This window comes from Chelonia mydas, chromosome 14, assembly GCF_015237465.2.
Source record: "Chelonia mydas isolate rCheMyd1 chromosome 14, rCheMyd1.pri.v2, whole genome shotgun sequence".
Classification (NCBI taxonomy): Eukaryota; Metazoa; Chordata; order Testudines; family Cheloniidae; genus Chelonia; species Chelonia mydas.
The window spans coordinates 34,239,907-34,259,713 of NC_051254.2; the positions used below are offsets into that span (position 1 = coordinate 34,239,907).

A 19,807-nucleotide genomic window follows, 5' to 3' on the forward strand; every position below is an offset into this window, starting at 1 on the left:
TGCTCTGAGCCTTCTTTGAAATTTATAGCTCGACTCGGCAGGATTCGGTTTCAATTGATAGATGTGGGTAAACGTCTCTGTCAGCTGAGACACTGAAACCAAGAACAGAATATATCGGTCACAGGCGGCATTAGCACAGCCTCCCCTATGCCATGCTCCCAGCAGGGATGGGTGTCACCAGCCCCGCAGACATGCAGGGAGCCTTGTGCCCCAGCTCTCACAGCACGGTGACACCCATCCCTGCAGGTGCAAAGGTGCAGGACAGGCTGTGGTCCTGGAGGGAAAGAACCCAGAGACACAGCCTGGTCTGCGAGGAGGAGGATGAGTCCCTGGCAGTGGGGAAGGCCACCCTGCTGCTGGATGGCTTCTCATAGAATCATAGAATCATAGAATATCAGGGTTGGAAGGGACCCCAGAAGGTCATCTAGTCCAACCCCCTGCTGAAAGCAGGACCAAGTCCCAGTTAAATCATCCCAGCCAGGGCTTTGTCAAGCCTGACCTTAAAAACCTCTAAGGAAGGAGATTCTACCACCTCCCTAGGTAACGCATTCCAGTGTTTCACCACCCTCTTAGTGAAAAAGTTTTTCCTAATATCCAATCTAAACCTCCCCCATTGCAACTTGAGACCATTACTCCTCGTTCTGTCATCTGCTACCATTGAGAACAGTCTAGAGCCATCCTCTTTGGAACCCCCTTTCAGGTAGTTGAAAGCAGCTATCAAATCCCCCCTCATTCTTCTCTTCTGCAGACTAAACAATCCCAGCTCCCTCAGCCTCTCCTCATAAGTCATGTGCTCTAGACCCCTAATCATTTTTGTTGCCCTTCGCTGGACTCTCTCCAATTTATCCACATCCCTCTTGTAGTGTGGGGCCCAAAACTGGACACAGTACTCCAGATGAGGCCTCACCAGTGTCGAATAGAGGGGAACGATCACGTCCCTCGATCTGCTCGCTATGCCCCTACTTATACATCCCAAAATGCCATTGGCCTTCTTGGCAACAAGGGCACACTGCTGACTCATATCCAGCTTCTCGTCCACTGTCACCCCTAGGTCCTTTTCCGCAGAACTGCTGCCTAGCCATTCGGTCCCTAGTCTGTAGCGGTGCATTGGATTCTTCCATCCTAAGTGCAGGACCCTGCACTTATCCTTATTGAACCTCATCAGATTTCTTTTGGCCCAATCCTCCAATTTGTCTAGGTCCTTCTGTATCCTATCCCTCCCCTCCAGCGTATCTACCACTCCTCCCAGTTTAGTATCATCCGCAAATTTGCTGAGAGTGCAATCCACACCATCCTCCAGATCATTTATGAAGATATTGAACAAAACCGGCCCCAGGACCGACCCCTGGGGCACTCCACTTGACACCGGCTGCCAACTAGACATGGAGCCATTGATCACTACCCGTTGAGCCCGACAATCTAGCCAGCTTTCTACCCACCTTATAGTGCATTCATCCAGCCCATACTTCCTTAACTTGCTGACAAGAATGCTGTGGGAGACCGTGTCAAAAGCTTTGCTAAAGTCAAGAAACAATACATCCACTGCTTTCCCTTCATCCACAGAACCAGTAATCTCATCATAAAAGGCGATTAGATTAGTCAGGCATGACCTTCCCTTGGTGAATCCATGCTGACTGTTCCTGATCACTTTCCTCTCCTCTAAGTGCTTCAGGATTGATTCTTTGAGGACCTGCTCCATGATTTTTCCAGGGACTGAGGTGAGGCTGACTGGCCTGTAGTTCCCAGGATCCTCCTTCTTCCCTTTTTTAAAGATGGGCACTACATTAGCCTTTTTCCAGTCATCCGGGACTTCCCCCGTTCGCCACGAGTTTTCAAAGATAATGGCCAAGGGCTCTGCAATCACAGCCGCCAATTCCTTCAGCACTCTCGGATGCAATTCGTCCGGCCCCATGGACTTGTGCACGTCCAGCTTTTCTAAATAGTCCCTAACCACCTCTATCTCTACAGAGGGCTGGCCATCTCTTCCCCATTTTGTGATGCCCAGCACAGCAGTCTGGGAGCTGACCTTGTTAGTGAAAACAGAGGCAAAAAAAGCATTGAGTACATTAGCTTTTTCCACATCCTCTGTCACTAGGTTGCCTCCCTCATTCAGTAAGGGGCCCACACTTTCCTTGGCTTTCTTCTTGTTGCCAACATACCTGAAGAAACCCTTCTTGTTACTCTTGACATCTCTTGCTAGCTGCAGCTCCAGGTGCGATTTGGCCCTCCTGATATCTTTCCTACATGCCCGAGCAATATTTTTATACTCTTCCCTGGTCATATGTCCAACCTTCCACTTCTTGTAAGCTTCTTTTTATGTTTAAGATCCGCTAGGATTTCACCATTAAGCCAAGCTGGTCGCCTGCCATATTTACTATTCTTTCGACTCATCGGGATGGTTTGTCCCTGTAACCTCAACAGGGATTCCTTGAAATACAGCCAGCTCTCCTGGACTCCCTTCCCCTTCATGTTAGTCCCCCAGGGGATCCTGGCCATCTGTTCCCTGAGGGAGTCAAAGTCTGCTTTCCTGAAGTCCAGGGTCCGTATCCTGCTGCTTACCTTTCTTCCCTGCATCAGGATCCTGAACTCAACCAACTCATGGTCACTGCCTCCCAGATTCCCATCCACTTTTGCTTCCCCCACTAATTCTACCCGGTTTGTGAGCAGCAGGTCAAGAAAAGCGCCCCCCCTAGTTGGCTCCCCTAGCACTTGCACCAGGAAATTGTCCCCTACGCTTTCCAAAAACTTCCTGGATTGTCTATGCACCGCTGTATTGTTCTCCCAGCAGATATCAGGAAAATTAAAGTCACCCATGAGAATCAGGGCATGCGATCTAGTAGCTTCCGTGAGTTGCCGGAAGAAAGCCTCATCCACCTCATCCCCCTGGTCCGGTGGTCTATAGCAGACTCCCACCACTACATCACTCTTGTTGCACACACTTCTAAACTTAATCCAGAGACACTCAGGTTTTTCCACAGTTTCGTACCGGAGCTCTGAGCAGTCATACTGCTCCCTTACATACAGTGCTACTCCCCCACCTTTTCTGCCCTGCCTGTCCTTCCTGAACAGTTTATAACCATCCATGACTGTACTCCAGTCATGTGAGTTATCCCACCAAGTCTCTGTTATTCCAATCACGTCATAGTTCCTTGACATCACCAGGACCTCCAGTTCTCCCTGCTTGTTTCCAAGGCTTTGTGCATTTGTATATAAGCACTTGAGATAACCTGTTGATCGCCCCTCATTCCCAGTATGAGGCAGGAGCCCTCCCCTCACAGACATTCCTGCCTGTGCTTCCTCCCGGTATCCCGCTTTCCCACTTATCTCAGGGCTTTGGTCTCCTTCCCCCGGTGAACCTAGTTTAAAGCCCTCCTCACTAGGTTAGCCAGCCTGCTGGCAAAGATGCTCTTCCCTCTCTTCGTAAGATGGAGCCCGTCTCTGCCCAGCACTCCTCCTTCATGGAACACCATCCCATGGTCAAAGAATCCAAAGCCTTCTCTCCGACACCACCTGCGTAGCCATTCGTTGACTTCCACGATTCGATGGTCCCTGCCCCGTCCTTTTCCTTCCACGGGGAGGATGGACGAGAACACCACTTGCGCCTCCAACTCCTTTATCCTTCTTCCCAGAGCCACGTAGTCCGCAGTGATCCGCTCAAGGTCATTCTTGGCAGTATCATTGGTGCCCACGTGGAGAAGCAGGAAGGGGTAGCGATCCGAGGGCTTGATGAGTCTCGGCAGTCTCTCCGTCACATCGCGAATCTTAGCCCCTGGCAAGCAGCAGACTTCTCGGTTTTCCCGGTCAGGGCGGCAGATAGATGACTCAGTCCCCCGGAGGAGAGAGTCCCCGACCACCACCACCCGCCTTCTCCTCTTGGGAGTGGTGGTCGTGGAACCCCCAACCTCAGGACATTGCATCTCATGCCTTCCAACCAGCGGAGTCTCCTTCTGCTTTCTCCCCCCAGACATATCATCTGGTCCACTCTCCGCAATGGTACCTGTGGAGAGAACATGAAAGCGGTTAGTTACCTGTGTCTGTGTTACTGGAACCCGGACATTCCGCTTACCTCTTCTGGAGGTCACATGTTGCCAAGCTTCTTCACTGGCCTCTTGGCTCCTCTGTGCAACCTGCTCTATATCTTTAGAGCTTTTCTACCCATACATGGAGCCTTTCAACTCAGGGGTGACCTCTGCTATGGCCCAGGGCTCATAGTTCTCCTCCTCCTCGCAGCCCTGGCCACAGATCTCTGCTCTGCTGGGTCAGAGCAGTCACCTTCCCTGCACCTTACACCACAGTGTCTTGGACCCCTCGGCCATGTAGGGAGCCACCTGTACCTCTGTTGTCACTGCTGGGAGTCCCCCGCAGCTCCATTGCCCTAACCCTGACCCCAACCCTCCCCGACCACTGAATTTCCTGCAATTAAAATAGTTAAAAATACAAAGAAACTTAAAAATACAAAACAATATTTGTTGAAATTGTACAAATAAAATCAAATTCTGCCAAGCCTGTATACAGCCAGTGTCTGCTCTCTTAGCACTGAGCACAGCAGCAAATATCAGCTCTGTTGTACCCACATCATCTCACTAACCCTCCCAATGCTCCAGCGAGGTCTGTGCCAGAAAGAAAAGTACAATCTTGTGTGTAGCATGGAGGAAAGCCTCAAGTGGAATGAAGGATGCTCCAGTGTTTGAAGAGCTCACCGTGGACTTGGCAGATGTTGCTTCAATTCCCTCCTTTGTCAAACAACTTCTGTGACTGTCAGGCCAAATTTCCAAAGGCCGGTAGGTACCTAAAAATGTGGATTGATGCCTGAGCAGGTGTGGTACCTAACGCCCACTAAGACTTTCTCTGTATCTTTAGGTGCCCAACCCGCTCTTTAAAACTGTCCCTCTGTGCATCAGGTCCCCATCTGGAAAGCAGGGATAATAGCATCTCACAGGGGTGGTGGGAGGATAGATACATTCACTACAGTGAGGTGCCCAGATACCATGGTGATGGGGGCCAGATAGGGAGCTAGGATAGCAGTGACCTGGCAGGTCGTTTCTTTGTCCAAATTCAGTCATTTTGCTTTGGGTTGGGACTTTAAGAGAGATCATTGCCCAGTTCCCCTTGGATTCCCATGGAATCAGTTATCTAACAGACTTATGTTTCTTCCAAAACCTTGAGCTGAAAGGAGTAGGAAGGAAAAGGTTGATTTACCTCTAAGGCGAGTCTATTAGCAGCTGGAGTCTCTGTTGTCACCTCCTCACTTAGCATATCAGGGACCAGGATCCAGGTTATTCAGTCCATCTTCTCTCCCCACCTCATTGACGTACTTCCATGTTCCCAGTAAATAGAATGTCATATCCCAGAACAGCTACTGAGGTGCCATTGTCTTGTCAAGTAACGTGCCCTGTGCCTCATACCCTCCGCCAAGTGGGGAAAGTCTTTTCTGATTCATTATATATCCTTCTGTGGGAAGGTGCAGTCTCCCAAGGCACATCTGTTCTGGGGAACGTAACAAGCGAGGAAAAGTTTGTCTAAAAATAAACCAAACACTGTGTCAGTAGAATCAAACTTCTAATCTCAAAGGGAAAGTCCTGGAGAGGGAAGAAACTTCTAATGCTAAAACAAATCTCTCTCTTTATTGGGCGAATGCTACGCTGACTGTCAAGAAATAACGCATTAACCCTAGAAATAAAATTTACACCTGAGATTTTCAGAGCCACTTAAGTGATTTAGACACTGAGTTCCCATCCAGTTCCCTTAGAAAGTTTTTAAAATCTCAGCAGAACATTAGCTGATCTTTCATTTTCTGCAATAAAACCTCCTGTTGCCCTTCATTGCAAGCACACGTGTACCCAGTCCCCATCCAATAAGCTCATTCAATCTGTTTGGGTAACACTTTAAAAAGAGTCTAAGTGATTTAGGAGCCTACGCCCCATTTTCCAAAGTGTTTAGTTATGAAGGCTTACCAGCCTAAATCTCACTGAAAGGCAATGGGATTTAGGCTCCTATGTCACTTTTGAAGTTTGCTGAAGATTTTTTAAAAATGTTACCCTTATCTCAATGGCATTTCTAAAACGAGACGTGCTGGCTGCTGCTCAAATAAAATGCAGCTGCAACAAGGTGTTTTATACATTTAGGTTGAGATTTTCAAAGGCTGGTAACGTATACAATAAACACCCATCTCCCACGGAATTGCTATGAGAGTTTGGCACCTAACTACATTAGGCTTCTTCAAAAAGCCCAGACCATGGAAGCATGGAGGTTAGAGACCCGGGATTATAAAATGCAAATAGTTTGTTCCCAAAACCCTGACAAGTTTCAGGGTTACGTTGATCTTCAGTGCCACAGCAGTTGTACAAATTAGATAATCTTGTACCAGAACTGTAGGCCTCTAATTGGTCTGTTGGAATGTTTGATAAGCAACTGAACAGTACAGATTCCGTCCTATAGAAGACAGTGTTATATGTTGACACTAGCTGTCAAGGTTCCTTCCCCACTCTGAACTCTAGGGTACAGATCATAGAATCATAGAATAACAGAGTTGGAAGGAACCTCTGGAGGCCATCTAGTCCAACCCCCTGCCCAGAGCAGGACCAATCCCTACTAAATCATCCCAGCCAGGGCTTTGTCAAGCCTGACCTTAAAAACTTCTAAGGAAGGGGATTCCACCACCTCCCTAGGTAACGCATTCCAGTGTTTCACCACCCTCCTAGTGAAAAAGTTTTTCCTAATATCCAACCTAAACCTCCCCCACTGCAACTTGAGACCATTACTCCTTGTCCTGTCATCTGGAATCACTGAGAATAGTCTAGATCCATCCTCTTTGGATCCACCTTTCAGGTAGTTAAAAGCAGCTATCAAATCCCCCCTCATTCTTCTCTTCCGTAGACTAAACAATCCCAGTTCCCTCAGCCTCTCCTCATAACTCATGTGTTCGAAAACCTCCTAAGCTTACTTTTACCAGCTTAGGTTAAAACTTCCCCAAGGTACAAACTATTTTACCCCTTGCCCTTGGACTTCCACTGCCTCCACCAAACATTTATCTGGGTTTATTTTTATTAGGAAAACATCGTTTGCAAAGTCTTTCCCCCCAAAATCCTCCCAACCCTTGCACCCCACTTCCTGGGGAAGATTTGGTAAAAATCCTCACCAATTTGCATAGGTGACCACAGACCCAAACCCTTGGATCTTAGAACAATGAAAAAAGCATTCAGTTCTTGAAAAGAAGCATTTTAATAGAAGAAACAGTAAAAAGAATCACCTCTGTAAAATCAGGATGGTAAATACCTTACAGGGTAATTTGATTCAAAACATAGAGAATCCCTCTAGGCAAAACCTTAAGTGACAAAAAAGACACACAGACAGGAATATCCATTCAATTCAGCACAGCTATTTTCTCAGCCATTTAAAGAAATCATAAACTATCACAAAGCTAGCTAGATTACTTACTAAATTCTAAGACTCCATTCCTGTCCTGTCCCCGGCAAAAGCATCACACAGACAGACCCAGACCCTTTGTTTTTCTCCCTCCTCCCAGCTTTTGAAAGTATCTTGTCTCCTCATTGGTCATTTTGGTCAGGTGCCAGCGACGTTACCTTTAGCTTCTTAACCCTTTCCAGGTGAAAGGATTTTTCCTCTGGCCAGGAGAGATTTTAAAGGTGATTACCCTTCCCTTTATATTTATGACACTAGCCAATTCATGGTCCGATCTGAGTACAGTCAATATAATCATTTCAGTTATGTGTATTGCAATATATTCTGCAACTTGACTACAAAACTGTGCTTCTTGTCCTGAAGGAAAGGTTTGTTCCAGCCTTTACAGAAGAATACAAGTATACACTTATTTCTGAAAGCAAAACAAACTAGCAGATTGTTATTCCCAGTCCTCTCCTAGCATAATTTGCTCCCTAACCATGTCCTAAGGTCTCAGTCCAATGTATCACCAGTGTGAATAATTGTGCGTCCACAAAGCTTTGTTGTTCATAATGCCCAAATGTGGAACATTTGTGGCTCACATCATTGTATTTTGGAAAAAGAGGTTTCTTTTTTTGTTTTGTTTTTTAAATAATCTCCGGCAAAACTTGCAGACAGCGAGGAAATCCCATTGCCTAACACTTTGAAGGATACATGTCTAAACGGAAAATTGGCTCTAACACAGGGATGGACCAGAATCTTCACACACTGTGGCTTAAATTTTTAATTCCCAGATTATTGACTCTTAATGACTTAAGCAATATTTCTTAACTGAAGTCATGGATTTAACAATTACTGACTATTTGCCATTCCATATGAACAGCTGCCATCTAGAGATCATTAGAAAGGATGCATAAAACATGTGTCACATTAACCTTGACTTTCCCTAATGCCCATTTTCTAGTATAGCCACCCCTTTCCCAGCCTTCACCCTCTGCTATCCCTAGTATCCATGATACAGCAGAGCTGCCCCTTTCCCATCCCTCACTCTCTGTTGCCTGCAGTGCCCCTTTGCCCAGGGTATATTCTGCTTGTGCAGCTGGCACTGAAGCCGATACCACCATTTTCTCGCTTCCATTTTTAGCGAGCTAGCTAGAGTACAGCTAGAGTGGCTATGTCTACAGAAGTTGCCATTCACCACCCCCCCACCCCCGGCTGCAGCGTAGATGCAGCGCAAGTGTCTAAACTGTGAATTAGTCACTCTGGCCTCTCTTTCCATCAGTCGGCTGCTTTTAACTTGGTAGATTAGAACAGATTATCAGCATTCCATTGTAGTGCAGAAACAAACTAGGGAAATACAGGCTAGATGGAGGTACTGTAAGGTGGGTGCATAACTGGTTGGAAAACCTTTCCCAGAGAGTAATCATCAAGGGAGTACCCCCAGATCTCTTTCCACAGTACTTCTTCCTAGGCAGTCATTTCCCATTTTGCATGTGTGCAAATGATTGTTCCTTCCTAAGTGGAGTACTTTGCATTTGTCTTTATTGAATTTCATCCTATTTACTTCAGACCATTTCTCCAGGTCGTCCAGATCATTTTAATCCTATCCTCCAAAGCACTTGCAGCCCCTCCCAGCTTGGTATTGTCCACAAACTTTATAAGTGTACTCTCTATGCCATTATCTAAATCATTGATGAAGATATTGAACAGAACGGGACCCAGAACCGATCCTTGTGGGACCCCACCCGTTATCCCCTTTCCAGCATGACTGTGGACCACTGATAACTACTCTCTGAGAATGGTTTTCCAACCAGTTATGCACCCACCTTATAGTATCTCCATCTAGGTTTCAGAGTAGCAGCCGTGTTAGTCTGTATTCACAAAAAGAAAAGGAGTACTTGTGGCACCTTGGAGACTAACAAATTTATTTGAGCATAAGCTTTTGTGAGCTACAGCTCACTTCCATCTAGGTTGTATTTCCCTAGTTTGTTTATGAAAAGGTCATGTGAAATGATACCAAAAGCCTTACTAAAGTTAAAATATACCACATCTACCACTTCCCCCCATCCACAAGGCTCATTACCCTCTCAACAAAAGCTATCAGGTTGGTTTGACATGATTTGTACTTGACAAATCCATGCTGACTGTTACTTATCACCTCATTATCTTCTAGGTGTTTGCAAATTGGTTGCTTAATTATTTGCTCCATTATGTTTCTGGGTACTGAAGTTAAGCTGACTGGTCTGCAATTCCCCAGTTGTCCTTACTTCCCTTTTTATAGATGGGCACTATATGGGCATCCTGTGTTCTGTGGCAGAGGTTAGAGGGTTTCCTTTTGCTTTTCTACTCTTTTTGAAGGAATCCTGGGGATGAAATACACTATAAGAAACACAATTTAATTATACAATTTCCTAACATTAGCATTCCATGGTGATGTTTCAACTGCATATTTGTATAATGAAGGAATCATGTATTTTGATGTGTGTGTGTGTTTATATAAGTCTCTCACCGTACAAGGAATGGATGCTCAGCATTCCAAGTGAGGCCATTATCCCTGCACCCTCTCACTGAGCACAATCGCCCCTTATTGTCTGAACTTAGAGCAGCCACAAGTTCCAATCTCCCACCAGCTCGGTAGTACTCATCTGTGGTATCTTACATAGACCTCTTAAAACCTGTGACCCCATTTTTTAAGGACCTATCTGTCTCCACTTTCTCCTATGGCTGTGACTCTGTAAGAGTATGACAGGAAGCCTAATGAGCTAATGGAAACACGACCTTGGACTAGAGCAGGCTTCAGTTCAGGCACTAAACCAGCCTATGGTATGTCTATTTTATTTTAACCTATGGAAATTGATGGGTTAGTGTCGTCCAAACATGAATTTACTGCTAGCTTTCCTCAGAGCCTCCTTGACCTCTTTGTTTCTCAGGCTGTAGATGAGGGGATTGAGCAGGGGAGTCAGGATAGTGTAGATGACAGAGACAACTTTCTTGAAGTCTCTCAGTGTGTTGGTTGTTGGGAACATATAGGCAAACAGTAGAGTTCCATAATACATGGTCACCACAATGAGGTGGGAGGAGCAGGTGGAAAATGCCTTTTGCCTCCCGGTGGTGGAAGGGATTCTCAGGATGGTCACAATGATGCAGATGTAGGACATCAAGGTAATTAGGAATGGGACCAGTAAGAAAATCAAGCTGAGTGTGAAAGCCAACATTTCCATCAGGTGAGGATCATTACAGGAGAGATTTATCAGGGGGATAGGATCACAAAAGAAATGGTCAATAACATTGGGGCCACAGAAAGATAACTGGGATATCGGCAATATTATTATGCCAGTACATAGGAAGCCACCTGTCCAAGAGCCACCTATAAACTGGAGGCAAGACCTGCCACTCATATGGGCTGCATAGTGCATTGGATTGCATATTGCTAAATACCGATCATATGACATTACCGATAAGAGAAGGCATTCTGTAACAACTAGAGAAGAAAAGAAATAATACTGTGTGAGACACCCACTATATGAAATAGTTTTGTTCCCACTCAAGAGACCATCCAGCATGCTGGGCAGGATGGTTGAAGTGTAGCAGGTCTCCAGGCAGGACAAGTTCCCAAGGAAGAAGTACATGGGGTTGTGAAGGTGGCGATAAACCAGAATAAGCACCACAATGAGGATGTTCCCAGCCATGGTTGTAATGTAGATCACTAGAAACAGCAGGAAAAGAAGGATTTGCAGTTCAGGGAGAGTGCCGAATCCCAGGAGGATGAATTCTGCTATGGACGTTTGATTTCCCTGTTCTGGATTCATCATAGGTTGTGTCTACGGGAAAGAAATTCACTCTGGGATATAAATGAAGAACATTCACTCAGTAAAACATTAGCATTGTTTTCATTGTCCCCCAGCTGGCTATTGAACAATAGCTAAGTAGAGAGTGGAGGCTAGGGGATGGGAAATGGGGAAAAAAACATCTCACTTGACCCCTGGGATAGATTTCACATCTGATCAGACTGCAGGTTAAACAAAACGTGAATCTCTCTGGAAACCTGTGTAGTAACTGGACAGATCACACCAAGCACCTAAGTACTGTGGTGATGGGTCTCATGTACAACCATACAGAAACACAGATAGATATTGGTTCAAACAGTCATACATTTCACTTCCTGGTCTATCAAAGCAGAACAGTGTCCTTTGACAGGCTGGAGTTCCACTGCTGAAACGGGTCAGGATTTTATATTTTAGGGGAAGCCACAACAAAGAAACAAACCAAGCAAATAAGGCTCGGAACTGCAGTGGCTGGGCGGCCAACTCCAGGTGAATTGCAGTGGAAATGGACAGTCTAACGCTATTAGCGCCCTTTGAAAGTTTTTATCCTAAACAGGCAAATACCTGTCGTTTCCTAGGACAATATTTCATTGTCCTGCAGTGGGACACTCTACACGGAGACCCAATCTTCATTAAAAATATACAAACAAACAGACAAAAGTCCAGCTAGAAACCACCGTTTTAGGTAGACATTTATCCTCTATTGCAAGAAAAAACTCCCCTTACCAATTTCTAATTTTATACAATTTGCTATTTTCATATTATGATAGTGGTGTGGAACCCACATTTCCATTTCATCAACAATTCCATGATTTCAAATGTTGGTTTTCATTCCAACTTTGTCTTTTTTTAAATGTATTTATCTATTTTTAATTTTATTTCTTGACTATTTTTATTTTATATTACTTATGTTATTTTATATATTTATTGTATTTTATTTGAATCCTATTTGATCATTTAAATTTATTTTATATTAGTTTATTTTTATATTTTATTTCATTTGATATTATTTTATAAAATATGTACAAAAACTTTTTTCCTAAACAAATTTTTGTAGAAATTGATATGTACCCATGGAACATTTTGATCTCAATGAACTGACATTTTCGGATGCAAAAATATTCCATTTGACAAAAATTTCTGCTCTATTTCTTATCCTCTTCTTCTTTAACATTGGTTAAAAATATTAATTCTCTCTCTCCCCCATCTTTTTGTTAGTAATGGCAGATGAGAGAGCCACAATCTCTCTTGCCATTACTAATCCTTAGAGAAGCAAGGTGGGTGAGGTAATATCTTTTATTGGACCAATTTACTAATCTTTATTAACTGCTAAGTAAGGACCTGATTCTGCGTACAGCTATGCACAGAGTTAATTTTACAAATCGGGAATAATTCTGTTCAGTCTGAGCCTTCTCTCGGTGAAGTCAAAGATAAAATCTCCACTGACTTCAGGGATGGGGCCCATTGATTTCCTTGAGCCTTCTTTGTCACTTATAGCTCAGCAGGATTTGATTTCAGTCAATAGATGCTGGTAAACGTCAATATCAGCTGAGACACTGAAATCAACAACAGGAAAGATCAGTAACAGTCAACATTAGTCCAGCCTCCCGCTGCGCCTTACACCTGCAGGGTTGGGTGTCACTGGCCGCACAGCTGTGCGCACCCAGCTGTCACATGAGTGACACGCGCGCAGCCCTGGCCATGGATCTCTGCTCCACTGGGCCAGAGCAGCCGCCTTCCCTGCCCCTCTCACTTTGGTGTCTTGAACCCCTCAGCTGGCAGAAAGTGAACTGTATCCCTGCTGTCACTGCTGGGAGCCCCCCGCATCCCCACTGCCCTAACCCTGACCCCAACCTACCACCACTGCATTTCCTGCAACTGTAATAATTGAAATAGTGAAAAATTGGGAAGAATCGTAAAGGTAAAAATCCCAATATTAATCATCAAAAGGGCAAAAGAAAAAGAAAAGCAAATTCTGCCAAGCCTACTTATAGCCAATGTCTGTACCCTGAGCTCTGAGCACAGCAGCAAATATCAGCTCTGTTTTACCCACCTCATCTCACTAATGCTCTCAACACCCCAGTGAGGGGAGAGCTGCCATCAAGGGCACAGTCCTGTATGTAGTATGGAGGGAAGCTCAAAGCAGAATGAAGGATGTGCCAGTGTTTGAAGAGCTCGCTTTGGACTTGAGAGATGTTGGTTCAATTCCCTGCTTCTTCACAAACTCCTTGTGTGACTTTCAGGCCAGATTTCCAAATGCCGGTAGGTACGTAAAAATGCACACAGATGCCTGAGTAGGTGTGGTACCTAATGCCCATCGATTACAAATCCCACTAGGGGTGTCTGTGTCTTTAGGTGCTGAAACACCTCTATAAATCTGTCCCTCTGGGTGTAAGGTCCCCGTCTGTAAAGCTGGGATAATAGCACCTCACAGGGTGATGGGAGGATAGATACTCTAAAAACAGTGAGGTGCCCAGATACCATGGTGATGGGGGCCATACAAGGAGCTAGGATAGTAGTGACCTGAGAGATATTTTCTTTTTCCAAATTCAGTCATATTGCTTTGGGTAGAGAGTTTAAAGAGAGATCATTGTGAAATTCCCCTTAGGTAACTAATTTCATGGGAATCCAACAAACTTACATTGCTTCAAAAACCTCAAGAGTCAAGAAGTGGGCAGGAAAAGGTAGATTTACCTCTAAGGCGGGTGAGTCACAAACTTGAATCTGATGTCACCTCCTCACGCAGCATTTCTGGGACCAGGATCCAGGTTATTCAGTCCATCTTCTCTCTCCACCACATTTATATACTTCCATGTGCACAGTACATAGAACATCATATCCCAGAACAGCTATCGTGGCTCTGTTATGTCTGGTAACATGTCCTGTGCATCACACCCTGCGCCAAATGGGGGATGTCTTCTCTGATTCATTATATATCCTTCTGTGGGAAGGTGCAGTCTCCCGAGGCACGACTGCTGTGGGGAACGTAACAGATAAGGAAAAGTTAGTGTTTCATTTTTTATTAGGCGATGTCAGCAAAGTCAAACTTCTAGTCTCAAAGGGAAAGACATGGAGAGAGAAAACACTTTTCATCCTTAAACAAATTTCTGTTTCCTGGGTGAAAGTTATTTTGATTGTGAAGTAATAACTAACTAATTCTAGGTTTCAGAGTAGCAGCCTTGTTAGCCTGTATCCCGCAAAAAGAAAAGGAGTACTTGTGGCACCATTAGAGACTAACAAATTTATTAGAGCATAAGCTTTCGTGAGCTACAGCTCACTTCATCGGATGCATTCAGTGGAAAATATAGTAGGGAGATTTTATATACACAGAGAACATGAAACAATGAGTGTTACCATACAGACTGTAACAAGAGTGACCAGGAAAGGTGAGCTATTACCAGCAGGAGAGTGGGAGGAGGTGGGGAGGACCTTTTGTAGTGATAATCAAGGTGGGCCATTTCCAGCACTTTACAAGAACAGTAGGAGGGGAAATAAACATGGGGAAATAGCTTTACTTTATGTAATGACCCATCCACTCCCAGTCTTTATTCAAGCCTAAGTTAATTGTATCCAGTTTGCAAATTAATTCCAATTCAGCAGTCTCTTGTTGGAGTCTGTTTTTGAAGTTTTTTTGTTGAAGAATTGCCACTTTTAGGTCTGTAATCGAGTGCCCAAAGAGATTGAAGTGTTCTCCGACTGGTTTTTGAATGTTATCATGCTTGCCATCTGATTTGTGTCCATTTATTCTTTTACGTAGAGACTGTCCAGTTTGGCCAATGTACATGGCAGAGGGGCATTGCTGGCACATGATGGCATATATCACATCGGTAGATGTGCAGGTGAACGAGCCTCTGATAGTGTGGCTGATGTGATTAGGCCCTATGATGGTGTCCCCTGAATAGATATGTGGACACAGTTGGCAAAGGGCTTAGGAATAAAGTTCATGGCTGAGATTGCCAGAGCTGCCTAAGTGATTTATTTCAGAGTAGCAGACATGTTAGTCTGTATCTGCAAAAAGAAAAGAAGTACTCATGGCACCTTAGAGACTAGCAAATTGATTTGAGCATAAACTTTCGTAAGCTACAGCTCACTTCATCGGATGCATTGATGAAGTGAGCTGTAGCTCACGAAAGTTTATACTCAAATAAATTTGTTTGTCTCTAAGGTGCCACAAGTCCTCCTTTTCTAAGTGATTTAGACACCAATGTCACATTCAATTCCCTTAAGCAGCTTTGAAAATCTCAAGATAGTTAGCTGAGCTTGTACTGTCTCCAAAGAAACCTCCTGTTGCCTTCAATAGCAGCCACACTTGTACCCAGTCCCCCTCCAATAACATTGGATAATCAGTTCAGGTAACATTTTCAAAAGTGTCTAAGCGATTTAGGTGCCTAAATCCCATTTTCAAAAGTGTCTTCATTACTAAGGCTTAGCAGCCGAAGTCTCACTGAAAGTCAACAGGACAGGCTCCTAAGTCATTTCTGATGTTAGCTTACATGTATTTCATAATGTTACCCGATTGAAACTCAGATAAAATGCAGGTAGAACAAGGTGCTTTACATATTTAGGCTGGGATTTTAAAAGGGGGGTAATGTATACAATATACAGCAAAATCCCACTGAATTCCTGTGAGAATTTGGAAAATTACTTTCGGCTTCTTGGAAAAGCCCAGAGCATCCAAGCATTGAGGCTAGAAACCTGAGATTATAAAGTACAAACAAGTTCTTCCCAAATCCCTGACAAGTTCCAGGATCATGTGGATCTTCAGTGCCACAGGAATTGTACAAATTAGATAATCTTGTACCAGAACTATAGGCCTCTGATTGGTCTACTGGAGTGTTTGATAAGCAACCGAACAGTACAGATTCTGTCCTGTAGAAGACAGTGTTATACAGTCACACTAGCCAATTCATTGTCCAATTGGGTACAGTCAATATAATCATTTCAGTGTGGGACCCACAGTCAAATCCCTGCTCCACATTAGAGGGGGGTGGGGACTGAACCTGGGTCTCCAACACCCTGTTGAGTGCCCCCCACCCCCCTTAGCGTTCCCAGCTGAAAATCACAAACAGAGATAATGTCTAACTCCAGGGGAGAGATGGGGCTAAGGCAACTCTCTTCTAACCGGCTATTCTGCTTGGCTAGATGAGGTAGCTCCTTGCTCTGCATGCTGGCCTCTGGGGATCCCTTTCTTAGCCGCCTACTTCTCCCCATGCACCGTATAGGGAGCCTGACTGCCAAACTCAGGGCTGAGGTTCCTACTGGCTGGTATGGCGCTAAAGTTTAGTCATTGCAATGCTTAAGTCCCTTTGTGGATCTAGCCCTAAGTTATTTCAGTGTATGGAATTCATCAAGATATCCTTTACTCACATTCAGCAAGTAAAATACAGTTCAATTTTATTCTGACTAACAGTACTGGTATTGATTCCTCTTAGACTTTCAAATCTTTATACATCCTCAAGAGTTATAAGTGCACATCACCAAAAATGGAGGGAGAAACAAGGGCCACACAGCATCAGAGTATTACACAGTAAATCAGGTTTCAGAGTAACAGCCGTGTTAGTCTGTATTCGCAAAAAGAAAAGGAGTACTTGTGGCACCTTGGAGACTAACCAATTTATTTGAGCATAAGCTTTCGTGAGCTACAGCTCACTTCATCGGATGCATACTGTGGAAAGTACAGAAGATATTTTTATACACACAAACCATGAAAAAATGGGTGTTTACCACTACAAAAGGTTTTCTCTCCCCCCACCCCACTCTCCTGCTGGTAATAGCTTATCTAAAGTGATCATTCTCCTTACAATGGGTATGATAATCAAGGTGTGCCATTTCCAGCACAAATCCAGGGTTTAACAAGAACGTCTCGGGGGGAGGGAGGGTAGGAAAAAACAAGGGGAAATAGGTACCTTGCATAACGACTTAGCCACTCCCAGTCCCTATTCAAGCCTAAGTTAATTGTTTCCAATTTGAAAATGAATTCCAATTCAACAGTCTCTCGCTGGAGTCTGGATTTGAAGTTTTTCTGTTGTAATATCGCCACTTTCATGTCTGTAATCGCGTGACCAGAGAGATTCAAGTGTTCTCTGACTGGTTTATGAATAAAAGAAAAGGAGTACTTGTGGCACCTTAGAGACTAACCAATTTATTTGAGCATAAGCTTTCGTGAGCTACAGCTCACTTCATCGGATGCATATTGTGGAAAGTGTAGAAGATCTTATTATATACACACAAAGCATGAATATATATAATATATATATATATATATAATAAGATCTTCTACACTTTGCACAGTATGCATCCAATGAAGTGAGCTGTAGCTCAGTAAAGCTTATGCTCAAATAAATTGGTTAGTCTCTAAGGTGCCACAAGTACTCCTTTTCTTTTTGCGAATACAGATTAACACGGCTGTTACTCTGAAACCTGGTTTATGAATGTTATAATTCTTGACATCTGATTTGTGTCCATTTATTCTTTTACGTAGAGACTGTCCAGTTTGACCAATGTACATGGCAGAGGGGCATTGCTGGCACATGATGGCATATATCACATTGGTGGATGTGCAGGTGAACGAGCCTCTGATAGTGTGGCTGATGTTATTAGGCCCTGTGATGGTGTCCCCTGAATAGATATGTGGGCATGGTTGGCAACGGGCTTTGTTGCAAGGATAGATTCCTGGGTTAGTGGTTCTGTTGTGTGGTATGTGGTTGCTGGTGAGTATTTGCTTCAGGCTGGGGGGCTGTCTGTAAGCAAGGACTGGCCTGTCTCCCAAGATTTGTGAGAGTGTTGGGTCATCCTTCAGGATAGGTTGTAGATCCTTAATAATGCGTTGGAGGGGTTTTAGTTGGGGGTTGAAGGTGACAGCTAGTGGCGTTCTGTTATTTTCTTTGTAAGACCTGTCCTGTAGTAGGTGACTTCTGGGAACTCTTCTGGCTCTATCAATCTGTTTCTTCACTTCCGCAGGTGGGTATTGTAGTTGTAAGAATGCTTGATAGAGATCTTGTAGGTGTTTGTCTCTGTCTGAGGGGATGGAGCAAATGCGGTTGTATCATAGAGCTTGGCGGTAGACAATGGATCGTGTGGTGTGATCAGGGTGAAAGCTGGAGGCATGTAGGTAGGAATAGCGGTCAGTAGGTTTCCGGTATAGGGTGGTGTTTATGTGACCATCGTTTATTAGCACCGTAGTGTCCAGGAAGTGGATCTCTTGTGTGGACTGGACCAGGCCGAGGTTGATGGTGGGATGGAAATTGTTGAAATCATAGTGGAATTCCTCAAGGGCTTATTTTCCGTGGGTCCAGATGATGAAGATGTCACCAATATAGTGCAAGTAGAGTAGAGGCGTTAGGGGACGAGAGCTGAGGAAGCGTTGTTCTAAGTCAGCCATAAAAATGTTGGCATACTGTGGGGCCATGCGGGTACCCATAGCAGTGCCACTGATTTGAAGGTATACATTGTCCCCAAAGGTAAAATAGCTATGGGTAAGGACAAAGTCACAAAGTTCAGCCACCAGGTTAGTCGTGACATTATCGGGGATAGTGTTCTTGACGGCTTGTAGTCCATCTTTGTGTGGAATGTTGGTGTAGAGGGCTTCTACATCCATAGTGGCCAGGATGGTGTTATCAGGAAGATAACCAATGGATTGTAGTTTCCTCAGGAAGTCAATGGTGTCTCGCAGGTAGCTGGGAGTGCTGGGAGTGTAGGGCCTGAGGAGGGAGTCTACATAGCCAGACAATCCTGCTGTCAGGGTGCCAATGCCTGAGATGATGGGGCGCCCAGGATTTCCAGGTTTATGGATCTTGGGTAGTAGCCTCAGAAACAACTCTGACATCATAATCAAAAAGGCTGATAAAGGAGGTGCTGTTGTCATCATGAATAGGTTGGAATATGAACAAGAAGCTGCTCGGCAGCTCTCCAACACCACTTTCTACAAGCCATTACCCTCTGATCCCACTGAGAGTTACCAAAAGAAACTACAGCATTTGCTCAAGAAACTCCCTGAAAAAGCACAAGATCAAATCCGCACAGACACACCCCTGGAACCCCGACCTGGGATATTCTATCTACTACCCAAGATCCATAAACCTGGAAATCCTGGGCGCCCCATCATCTCAGGCATTGGCACCCTGACAGCAGGATTGTTTGGCTGTGTAGACTCCCTCCTCAGGCCCTACGCTACCAGCACTCCCAGCTATCTTCGAGACAACACTGACTTCCTGAGGAAACTACAATCCATCAGTGATCTTCCTGATAACACCATCCTGTGAGGCTTCTCTGAATTAATTCCTGTTTGAACTAGAGCAGACCCTTGAGAAAAAAATACCCAATCTTGATTTAAAAATTTCCACTGATGGGAAATCCACCATGACCCTTAGAAAATTGTTCCAATGGTTAATTACCCTCACTGATAAAAACTGCCTTATTTCCAGTATTAATTGTCTAGCTTCAACTTCCAGCCATTGGATCTTGTTCTACCTTTCTCTGCTAGGTGGAAGAGCCCTCCATTATCACATTTCTGTTCCCCACATGGTTGCTTACAGACCGTGATTAGTTCACCCCTTAACCTGCTCCTTGTTCAGCTGAACAGA

General features: G+C 44.5%; 1 protein-coding gene across 1 annotated transcript; it reads right to left on the reverse strand.

Moving 5' to 3' along the window:
* Positions 1-10,262: 10,262 nt before the first annotated feature.
* LOC102947407 (olfactory receptor 10A3) lies at positions 10,263-11,213 on the reverse strand. The gene is made up of 2 exons (XM_043528524.1): positions 10,943-11,213; positions 10,263-10,657 (listed from the first exon to the last, which is right to left on the reverse strand). The coding sequence occupies exons 1-2, from the start codon at positions 11,211-11,213 to the stop codon at positions 10,263-10,265; spliced, it is 666 nt and encodes a 221-aa protein (XP_043384459.1).
* Positions 11,214-19,807: the final 8,594 nt, after the last annotated feature.